The 12655-nt window shown below is 34.2% G+C and overlaps 1 protein-coding gene across 1 annotated transcript in view; it reads right to left on the bottom strand.

Moving 5' to 3' along the window:
- The window catches only part of ADK (adenosine kinase), a 330393-nt gene that overhangs the window by 82050 nt on the left and 235688 nt on the right, over positions 1-12655 (bottom strand). The window contains exons 5-6 of the mRNA XM_006761032.2: positions 11839-12011; positions 8597-8705 (exon numbers count right to left, since the gene is read on the bottom strand). Coding sequence (XP_006761095.2) covers positions 8597-8705; positions 11839-12011 — 282 coding nt within the window. The remainder of the gene's footprint in view (positions 1-8596; positions 8706-11838; positions 12012-12655) is intronic.

Below are 12655 nucleotides of genomic sequence, written 5' to 3'. Positions count from 1 at the left end.
CCTCCCCCCCGAGTGCACAAATTTTTGTGCCCCGGGCCTCTAGTATATATATATATATATAAAAGGCTAAGCGACTGGCTGACCAACTGGTAGGTATAATGTGCACTGACCACCAGGGGGCAGATACTCAACGCAGGAGCTGCTGAGCAATAGCAATTTTGCAGAGTGCTCTCTCCCACTCTGGGACCCCTCAGGGGATGTTGCAGAGCCAATTTCAGCCTGACCCCTGGTGGCCAGGCTGAGGGACCCCACCTGCTGGAGGGACCCTGCTCACTCCGCAGACGCCCTTTGAGCCACGGTGCACCCCATGTGTGGCCGGCTGGGGAGGGACTGCAGGAGGTTGGCTCCAGGGTGTGTCCAGCCCATCTCACTCAGTTCTGCCCTGTTGGCCACCTTCTAATTAATTTCCTTTGAATGTGCAGGAATCCATGCACTGGGCCACTAGTATTCATTATAATAGCACAATTTTAAAGGATGACGTAACAAGGGCTTTTTCTATGGTCTAATAAGGTTTAAGGCAATGAAGTTATATAATTGTCTATATGTTAATAAGATTCCTTAAACTGAAAAAAAATTTGGGAGGGAGGATAGTAAATCTCAAATATATATAGTCATTGCTATCTTTCATTTCCTTTTATAGTATTCCAAATTTCTAATAGGTTAACATTCTAAGACAAATTCATTCACTTTCACTATAAGCCTTTAAAATCTTTTCATGACAAAGGTAAAAATGCCAGATGACATATTATTCTTTAGCATAATCAAAAGAATCTTTCATAATTTCTAATGAAGTTTTATGTAAACATATTTTTTTTTCGTTTTTAGATATATTTTTAGTAATTTCAGAGAGGAAGGGAGAGGGAGAAAGATAGAAACATCAATGATGAGAATCATTGATTGGCTGCCTCCTGTATGCCCTCTACTAGGGGTTGAGCCTGCAATGCAGGCATGTGCCCTGACCGGGAATCAAACTGTGACTTCCTTGTTCATAGGTAAATGCTGAACAACTGAGTCACACCAGCCAGGAGCATATCCTAATCCTCACCCTAGGATATGTTTATTGATTTTAGAGAGAGGAAGGGAAAAAGGAAGAGAGAGAGACAGAGAAGAGAGATAGAAGCATCAATGATGAGAAAGAATCATTGATTGGCTGCCTCCTGCACACCCCCTACTGGGGATCAAGCCCCCAACCTAGGTATGTGCCCTGACCAGGAATCTAACTCGCAACCTTTTTGATGTACAGGATAATGCTCCAAAAAAAGTAAGCAACCCAGCTGGGCTGTAAGCATAACTTTTTGTAAATATTGTGAAATGGTAAACAAATCCAAAAAAATAGCAATTGTATATTTCATTCAACATTTTACCTTTTTAACATGTAAAATTTCAAATATATGATTTTTTAGATTAGATTTCTTATAGTTTATGATGTCACTTCATTTTAAGTACTTTAGTTATTACTTTCAGATTACTGATAAAGATACTGAAACTGAGTCTAAGTAACAGTTCTAATAAAAATTATTATTCATGGTGTCAATAAGAATTTTAGTAGAAAACCCAATCAGAGCAAAGAGACAGAAAACCCAAAAATTATTACTGATTACTACTTGTCTTTTATAAACAAATACTCCTTTTTTTCCAAGTATGAATTCTATTCCTTTCCTCTAAAGTTTTATAATTCTCCAAATTATAATTCCTGCACCTGCCTGTAATCATACCTTTCTTGATCCCAGAGGCAAACACTAGTAACACTTGAAAACCATACCCTCACAAAAACTACATTCCCCGAAATGGTAAGATTCTAGGCTGAGGAGAGATAAAACCAAGATGGAGTTACAACATAAATACAGACAGAGAAAAAGAAGATCTACAATAAACCATGGGAACTGAAAAAAAAATCACAGAAAGAAGGAAGCAAGCATAGGTACCAAAGGAAAATTCAAACTCCAAGTCCCATATAATAATTCTCAGATAATTATTGACAAACTATAATTCACTATTCTTTCATTTATAGTCAAAAGAAAGCTGGACTAGCTATATTAATACCAGTGTTTCACACAGAGTATATTTTGGGACAAAATCTATTACGAGGAATAAATAAATGGTAATGGGCCAAATAATCAACCCTACACTTTTATGCACTTAACAGAGCTTCAAAACACAAGAAGAAAAGTCTGATAGAACTGTGAAAGGAATATACAAATTTATAATGTATAGGAGGAAGTTCTCCATGTTTAGAAAATAAGCAACACACTTCAAAGAAGAAAGCAAAGAGGAAGTAGAAAGTATTACAAGCTGAATGAAAATGAAATGTCAAAATTTGTGGGAGGCAGCCAAATCAATGCTTAGAGAAAACTCTATGTAGCACTAGAAGTCTATAGTAAAAATGAAAAGTCTCAAATCAAGGAATTTCATTTTCTTTTACCTTTTTATTGAATTTACTAGGGTGACATTGGTTAATAAAATTATAAAGGTTTCACGTGTATAGTAATTATTTTTCAATGAATAAGAAAGGACACACATGCAGCTGACTTAGTTTATGTAAAATAAGTCACAAGGTACTGAAAGCTTTTGTTAAACCTATTTCTTAAATATCTGATTAATCTCCAATGTTTAAAATTCTCCCTATAATAAGCCTAAACTTGCATGCTAATTTGTGCTTTACAGTGTAGTTGAAACTTGTAAGGAAACTTTTTCTCATAAAAAAAGAATTATTAGAAATAATGCATAGATTTCTATGCAAAATTCTACTACTGATATTATGGTATATCATTTTCCACCCTTTTACTTAAAACCTACTAATATTTTGTGCTCGCTTCGGCAGCACATATACTAAAACCTACTAATATTTTTATTTTAACATGTATTTATTTTTAACATGTATGTATTTATTTTACCATAAGTTACTTGTGTTTATTTGTGTGCATGTCCTATAGGCAACATATTGTTGGATCTTATTATTTTGTACAATGTTACAATGTCAACCTTGCTAAGTTGAGATGTCAGAATGACTGTCATTAATAAATCAACAAGTGTTGGCAAAGGTGTGGAGAAAAGGGAATACTCATGCACACTTTGTGGGAATGCAGATTGGTATAGCCACTGTGGGAAGTAGTATGGAGTTACCTCAAAAATTAAATATGAAAGTGCTTTATGACCTAGCAATTCCACTTCTTGAAATATATCCAAAGAAACCTAAAACACTAATTTGAAAGAATATATGCACCCCTATGTTCATTGCAATTATTTACAATAGCCACGATTTAGAGGCAGCCCAAGTGCCCATCAATAGATGAGTGGATAAAAAAGCTGTGGTACATTTACAAAAGGAAAACTACTTAGTGGTAAAAAAGGAGACCTTACCTTTTTCAATAAAATTCACATAGCAAGGGGTGGGGGAGACAAAGGAAGAAGATTAAAAGAGGAGCAAAGAAAATCCAAAATAAGCAGAAAAGAGGATTAGTAAAGAAAAAAATCAACCTGAACTTAGATTTCCCATAAAATATGCTAGAAGACAATAAAGCAATGTCTACAGAGTACTTTGTTTCACAAAATATTACACCAAACATGTCATCTATATATATAAACGGCTAAGTGTCCATCTGTCCAGTAGCTATGACGCACAGTGACCACCAGGGGGCAGACGCTCAATGCAGGAGCTGCCATGACACGCACTGGCCATTTAAAAATAAACATCACCACGGATCTGGCACGGACAAACCAACACTAGGCTTCTCTCAAGTGGGACACAGGCCCCACCACCAGCCCAGAGCCACAACCCACCAAATTGCAGCCAATGCTGCCAAGACCCTATGGCATAAAATACGGCCCAGAGCCAGACCAACCCATAAATGGTGGCTGTGGGTGCCGGGTAATGATGTCACATAGCAACTCCCAGCTTCCTCTCCCTAGCCATGACGAGCCTCCTTGTAGTTTCTTCAGCCCAGGAACCTGACTTGCTTTATAGCCAGGTGGAAACATTTTACATTTTAACCAAATGTCTGTGAAATGTTTTCCTGTGCCTCATCTCATTTGGTCCTCACAGAAGTCCTGGAGTAGGTAGATAGGAGACTCGGTGGAATCCTATTTTCTTTTCATTAGACAGAAAACGGAGATTTAGAACACTTAGAAACCTGACCCAACTGAAAAGAAGTAAGAAATGGTGGAACCTGAAAATGACCTCAGGTTTTTTCAAGCGCAGAATATAGTCAAACACTGCTACAGTTAAATATTTTACCCTTTGTTCTCCCTACATGATCTACAATAACAATGTGATTCATGTGGATATTTACTTCTGTGTTGTGGACGATTACCTGAAAGAGAAGTTGGGGTGCTTCACTGGGCTGGAAAAAGTTTAGGTAAATCAGAAAGCAGGTTTAATTAAGCAAATGTATTCTATAGATATAAAAGGCTAAGTTGACTCACACATGCGCAATACATATAAAGCTTTAGCTGGTGCCAAATGCACATGTGTGTTTCAATCTGTCATTGTCGATTGTGAATTTGGTTGACATTTCTATTATAGAGAAAGGGCAAATAGAGATATTAAAATATTTCTTCTAATTAATTTCCTTTCAATGTGCATGAATCCATGTACCAGGACACTAGTTCCTATATAAAAGCAACAAAAAGTAAATAAAAACTCAGGAACACAGGAGCTCTGAGTCCTTCCTTGGGGAAAAACTGATGATAAAATGCAGCTAATTGAGGGTAATAAAAATAAACAATAAAGAAATGGGGGTAATTAGTTGGAAAGCATTTAACTCATTTAAATGTAGAATTGAGGCTGTAAGAATTATGGTTATAGAACAGAATACAAGTGTTTAAAAACTGAAAATGCAAAAATAAAATTATAACTATTCCAAATCAAGAGGAGGCTGAAACACAGTGCTAATTTTCATATGTTTTTTTTTGTTTAAGATTTTTATTGTTTTTTAGAAAGAGAGGAAGGGAGAGGGAGAGAGAGAAAAATGAAACATTGAGGTGAGAATGAAACATTAAACAGCTACCTCCTGCACACCCCCTACCAGGGATTGAAAATCACATGCCCTGACTGAGAATCAAACCGGCAACCTTTCAATGCACAACTAACTTAGCCACACCAACCAGGGCTAATTTTCTTATTTTTCATAGCACATAAATATTGCCTTAACAAGGAAATACAAAGTTTAGAAAAAGTAATGTCTCTAATTTCCTACCTTGTTTATAAAACTTTCCTAAATATCGTAGTCTTAGGGGGCTATTATAAGAAATATTTCCTGGAAGACAAGAAAATATACACACACACACACACACACACACACACACACACACACACCAATCTGCTGCTCAGATGAAGAGAATCTTGAGATTTATATATATATTTAAATATATTTTGATTTTTTACAGAGAGGAAGGGAGATAGTTAGAAACATCGATGAGAGAGAAACATCAATCAGCTGCCTCCTGCACATCTACTGGGGATGTGCCCGCAACCCAGGTACATGCCCTTGATCGGAATCGAACCTGGACCCTTCAGTCCACAAGCCGACGCTCTATCCACTGAGCCAAACCTGTTTCGGCGAGATTTATATTTTTAAAAATGTAATTACCTATCACATAACTAGTAATCCTTAATCACCAATTAACAAGGAATTTGGTTTAAACATGAAAAAAACTGAGTTTACATGCCATAAATAGTGTACTTGTTATAAAGGTACAAAAAAAAAATGAAGGAAAAAAAAAAGATGCCAACACTTTATTTTAAACCAAAGAAGAATGTTGAATGGAGCACATTCCATTTCAGTTTTTTTTTTAAATCAGGAAAGTTTTTGATGTGAACTCTGCATTTTAGCTTCACTACATCATGTGACAAAGAAAATGATTAAGGTTTTGAATTATCTTAATGCTCACTACTAATTTTTGGAATAGTGGGAAGAAGAATTGTTGAATATGTAGATCTGGTTTATCCTGTATAATAAAACCCTAACATGCAAATCGACCCAATGGTGGAACAACCGGTTGCTATGCAGGAGCTGCTCCACCAGGGGGCAGATGCTCAGAGCAGGAGCTGCCCCCTGGTGGTCAGTTCAGTGCTATCCCACAGGGGGAGCGCTGCTCAGCCAGAAGCCCTGAGCCGGACACACTGCTGGTGAGCATAGCGGCAGTGGCAGGAGCCTCTCTCGCCTCCACGGCAGGTGGGCGGTAAGGAGTGAGGGGTCCTGTACTGCAAGAGTCCCAGATTGCAAGAGGGATGTCTGACTGATGGCAGGCGGACATCCCCTGAGTGTCTCAGACTGCAAGAGGGCGCAGTCCTGGCTGAGGTATAACCCCCTCCCCCGAGTGCACGAATTTTGTGCACCAGGCCTCTAGTTTTATATAATGCAGACAGATGTCTTAATTTTGGAAACTTGTTGAATAGACATACTGAGTTGCTTCCTTAGATCAAGAACTTTTTGTAATTAAAGGGTTCCCAGAAATTCAACTTGTTAAAACCTCAGGAGTTTAAAATGATGATGTGAGAAGACTGCTGATTCTATGGAACTTAAAAGTAGGAAGGAGTCCATCTATTTGGTTAAGTACAGCTACACCTACTCAATCAAAAATTTTGTTTTGAAAATAGGCTAAGAAAAGACTAAACTGGATGCTCTGTGCTCAATGGGAATTAAAGATTTAAAAGAACTGCAGAATGTCTACATGAAAATAATATTACATTTCACAAGATATTTCACAGATTTTAATAAATAAAAATTATGCTCTTAGTTGTTAACAAAATAAATATCTGTTGAACGTCCACCAACAGTAACAGCATCCCAGGTATCTAATATATGTCTACTATTTTCGGAAGTATTTTAAAATAGCCAAACTCTGAGAAATTTATAGGTTTACCTGGCAATGTAAAAGAGCATTCTTTTTATGAAATTGTTGAAATAGAAGCTAAAGGCTAACAGCTATCATCAGAGATATCAACCAGAATCCATTCTGATATTTGTTTCTGGCTAATACACTACACATGTTTCAAGAATAATTCTATTTTCTTTATTAACTTGTCCAAAACTAATCACTCCATACTTTATACAAAATAGCACTTGTATAAATAGTTAATACTCTTACAAAAATTTCATTCACCCTAAGTTAGCTAGATGCATTATAGTACATAATTGCTGAAACTATGAGTTGTTTGCAAGTTAGGTCCATGCTGCTATAAAAATTCCCCATTCACTCAAACTTGGCAATATGGCTTCCATGTGCATAACTGTTAAAACATGAGTTGTTTCCACGTTAGTTCATGATCTGGGGTCCAATTACTATACATTTAAATAGAGACAATTGTAACTGTCAGTTAAAATACTTTTCCATCAGAATATATTGTCATACATCATAGTCAATATAAATAATATAACATAATTAATGTCACAATTTAAATCAAGTACTCTTTGAAAATCAGACTTTCAAATGTAAGGTGGTTTGAAATACTTAATAAATCTCCCTAAAAACCTTCACTACAAAAATACGCTACCTAGACATTAACAAAAAAAAGAGAACATTTTGCAAAATAAAATGAAATAGAAGGTGATTAAAAGAGAAAATTTTTTAGTTTTGAAATGTTTTTCTCATATACTGGCACAAGAGGTAAAATGTCTTTCCTCTAAATAATCCTCTCAATGTAAGCATTTATTTGACATTTATAAAGGGGTAGGGTTTGCTATACACTGGAATCAATAACAACCTTGTAAAGCCTACAGCAGTGCACATAAACATGCTGTAGGAGACATTAACACTAGACTGAAAGAAATAATTATATTTTCAATAAGCACGTTCCTATTAGATAATCAATTTTTTACACGTGTTACCAGCAGTTTCACAGATCAGGTAGTGAGTGGCAGAAGCTGTTATGTCAAAACCATATATTATATGCTTATGAGGTACTTTTAATTTTTCAAAGGTATCTACTTATTTTTGGTCAGCCACATTTAACTCAGATTATATAAAAACAAAATATTCGTGGGGTGAATAATTCAGGAGGATTTTTATATCAGTCTTATCTTGGAAATAAATTCTTAACCAATTACTTTCATGTCAGAAGACTTAATAATTCTAATTACATGCTGCCCTTATTCCTAGATTTAAAAGATTTGTCACAATCAATATTTCTGAAATATTAAATTAAAAGGTATCATGATAATTACTATGGAATAAATAGCAATTAGGATTTTTTAGGTAAATAAGCTCAAACTGTTTGCAGTGAATATTTAGAATACTAATATTTCTCCATACAATGCATGCATTATTCAGAAGTAGCCTAAAAATATAAAATGTAAATTCACAGAATTACTTCAAAAGACCTTAAGAAACAGATTTTACAGGAATTTGATACTTGGTTAAGAAATATCTATGTATAATGTATCCCAAAAGAGGTAGACTTGAAGGTAAATAATACAAATTATGTTACCATAGAATGATCATATTACTATTCTGCATGTTAAATAGTGAACATATGCTTTGAGATGAGTAATTTGCAGTATAAGTAAAAGACAATTATTTAAAAATTTACATCAGCTAACAACTATAATTTATAGTGTAAACATGTACCGGAAATTTGAATTAGGTAAATACTTACTGCTATATAATAAACTCTTGCCTTTTCTACTAACATCCAATTTTTCTCCATATCAAGATGTTTTTCTTTTTTATAACAATTGGCAGCAGCAAGATTAGCTACAAGGGACCTAAAACAACAACAAAAAGCAAAGTAAGTTTTTTTGCCCCAGATATACAACTTATTCCTTTTATTGCAAACTTGTCATATACTTCTATACAGTCAATTAACAATATTTTTTCAACTTATATTTTATTTCTTCAAAACTGTTGTATATTGATTTTAATAAATGTAAATAAAATGAATTTTGTTTTGAGAACTCCTGAGGCTTCTATGTTGCCTGTGAGATAAACAGAGATATTAATCCTTGTTCTAAATACCACCTGGTATTTTGAGAAACTGGCATTTAAGTTTCTTTTTAATATTTAAGTGCTAAGATTATCTACTGTCTACATTTTAATAGTTCAAAATGCAGTTATGAAACAAAGCTATAATGCCATTATGCATAAAAAATATGCAAATAAAAACTTCAGTTTTTAAGTATCAATACACTATACATTTCTTCTTTAACCTAATGCTTTAAAAGCCAAGTATGGGATTAATTTTACAAAATACATATAAAGACTATATTTACTATGTGAAATTAATTTGCCAAGCATTAAATGTTAACGACTGGAATAAATTTAAATTAGTTTCTAGAGTTGAAACCTCCGTGCCCTGGTCCAGTTTTGCAGTAGAAAAATCTAAGCAGGATACTACATTTAAAATCTTGCTACAAGTGCCTCATAGAGCTTTTTATTATTGCTCAACAATTAAACTTAATAATTACTTACATTACATATGAAATTAATAAAAATATTTTTCCTCCTCAGAATTTTAATAACTTGACAGTTTTTCACTTTTTTATTTGTTCATTTTTAAATATATGTGTGTGTGTGTGTGTGTGTGTGTGTGTGTATGTGACCTCCTGGTTCATAGGTTGATGCTCAACCAATGAGCCACAGCAGCCCGGCAGTTTTCCACTTTTGTAATCAATAGTAGTTACTGTACAAAAATCCTCACAAATAAAATATCATCTCATTACTTAAGATTGTGGTTATATGATTGGTTCCTCTTGTTAAGAAAAAAGTAAATCAATTCTCTTCCAAAACATATTTCTGTTCATATGCCAACTGACTACTGAGAATATTTGTTTATGTTCAATTAGATGAATGAAAATAAGAGTAATATGCATCAATATATTTATATGCAAATAACTATACTACAAAATCAGAATAATTAATCCTGATTTATACAGAATATTTAGGTAATCATATATTTAGCAAAATTGTGACAAAAATGGTTACTAAATAAAAGCAAACACTTGTGGTATCAATTACTAAACTCTATTTTGATAATAACACTACTCTTTGATAGGAAACTACTCAGTTTTTCCAAAAGAAAAATACAAGTATTCTTACTATCCAAATGTGTTTGGTTCAGAGTTTGGAGAATGAGAACTTGGATTAAGAAAATTATTGCATTACCTAAACTCTTTGATTCCTGCGTTTTGGATAGTGGTACTGAGAGTTACCACCCCTATCTAAAACAATTTATCCAAATATGTTAGGTTCCACAATTTGGATAATGAATTAGATAGGGAGGGTTTCCCTCAGTTTCAAATTTCCAAAATTATCTGCACAATACTGAGCATCATAACCATAATATCAGTATATAAATCAAGCTGTTAACATCTGGAAAACCTAATATTATCATACTGCTCTTTAGCATACAAAAATAATTTCTCAATTTTTCTCTAGCTTGAGTGGTATCAGAGGCAAAACTTGACCCATTTCTGTCTTTGCACCTGCATATTAATGTTGGTTTTAGAAAAAGAAAAAATGAAAAGGTTTAAATAAGTATATTTCAAATATGTTTGAACAATAGTGGTTTATTCATTGAAACCTTAAAATCATAACTTTTAAAAATATATATTTTATTGACTTTTTACAGAGAGGAAGGGAGAGGGACAGAGAGCTAGAAATATCGATGAGAGAGAAACATCGATCAGCTGCCTCCTGCACACTCCCCACTGGGGATGAGCCCGCAACCAACGTACATGTCCTTGACCAGAATCAAACTTAGGACCCTTCAGTCCGTAGGCTAATGCTCTATCTACTGAGCCAAACCGGTCAGGGCAAAATCATAACCTTTTTAAACATAAAAAATATAGTTATAAGAAAGGTTTGGAAGATTCTGGCACTCTATTTTTGAAAGTTATATTTTATTTATTTAATGATTACTGCCATAATAGTGTCAGATACTTAACATACATTTTCTGGAGGTCAAAGAGTGACCAAAAATAAAAGGAACTAAAAAAAAGGAAATGACCAAGGGGAAGAGAGAGAAGGGAAGAAATAAAGGAAGAGAAAGAGGCAAATAAAAAGGGTGGGGAAGGAAGGGAGACAAGAGATGGAAGAGAACAGACTAAATACTTCTAGCTATAAGGAACATAAACTATCCAATGAATCACTATTTAAAAAAGATCAGCTTTGGTGATTCTAAGAATATAACAGTTAGAAAAGTTTATTTTATTTCTCCCTTGCTGATGAGTAATATGGTAACAATATTGTCAGCGATGTATGAAAGTACTGAAAGAAAACCTCTATGTAGCTGCAAAAGGCACAAATACAACCAATGCATGGGAAGCCCTGAAGTATATATTCAAAGGTCACTTACAGAAGAATTTTTAATAAGTAAAATTGTATAGAAATGCAATGGGTTGTTTCTTGAGTGGTATATTACCCATGACTAAATTTGTTTAATATGGATGAATGACTATTAGCCAGAAATGCTTTAGATGACCTAATTCATATGAGACTGGATATAACATAATATTGTATATGTTAAAAATACATATGAATATGTACATGTATCCAAACTCAGGATATGGTGAAAAGAACATTTCTTTCTAATCCCAGTTTAGCAAAATGCTTGCTATAAGACATTGAATAAAATGTTTTCCTTCTCTGATTCTAATTATAAGGAGTAGATGCTAGATTAGATAATCTCAAAAATTTCATTCCACTATACCACATGAAGACCACAGCAGGTTCAACAAGGGCAATTTAAAAGAAAAAGAAAAAATGATATAAGGAAGAGTTTATCAAACATTAAAAGCAATTATAAACAAGAGATCTAAATTCCAAAATTAGATTGGAATTCAGATTTTACCAGTATTGAAATAGCGAGTGAGTATAGGCTTCCCTGGGAATTACACTGACCTGTTGCCACCAGTGATACATGCAGCACAAGTTCCTGTTGGCTGCTCATTCTGCTCATAGTAATGAGCATCCACATGCGCTTCGGCAGTTTTTCTCTTCAGGATCTCCCCAAATTTATCTGTCCCAATGCAACCAAAAAATGTTGCTGCTTTGTGTGGCTTCTGAATCATCCACTGAAAAACAGGAACATAAATAATTTTAATGTGTCAGAAAATGGTACACCATAGTTCAGTATTCTGTTGTAGATAGTGGCATAAAAGAGATCTTATTAGAAACTGTGGCTGTTATGAATGGAATTCCAATCCTGTACTACCATTTATGATAACAAATTTGACATAACAATCACATAAAATCTTATTATACTACTTTTGAGGAAAGAAATAGAGCACAGTGGTTAAAAACTCAGAATCTAAAGTCAAATAGACCTTAGGGCAATGATGGCTTGATACAGAAAAATAATAGCAATTCCCAATAGAAGTAGTATAGCAATATCATTAAAAGCCCAGCATCTACTAGGTGTACCAGTTCATAATGCGGATTTTTTTAATAGATGGAGTTACACATATGTTGATATATAAGCAATTTGATATGTATGCTATTTTGTTGTATTGACAGCAAGCTTCAAAACTTCGTATGTCAAATTTGTTGAAGGTGTTAATATCATAGATATTTTTATGCTTATAAATGTCGAATTTCATGCCAAAAAAAGAGCATTTGTGGGAAGTTTTAATTCATTACTTTCTTTTGAAGAAAAGTGCTCTGAACACTTCAGGAAGCTTATGGTAAACATGCTCCATCTCAAGATACTTGCGAATGC

The sequence above is a fragment of the Myotis davidii genome, unplaced genomic scaffold (assembly GCF_000327345.1).
Source record: "Myotis davidii unplaced genomic scaffold, ASM32734v1 scaffold134, whole genome shotgun sequence".
In the NCBI taxonomy this organism is placed as follows: domain Eukaryota; kingdom Metazoa; phylum Chordata; class Mammalia; order Chiroptera; family Vespertilionidae; genus Myotis; species Myotis davidii.
Note: the sequence above shows the minus strand (reverse complement) of the source record. Positions and strands in the feature narration are given on the sequence as shown.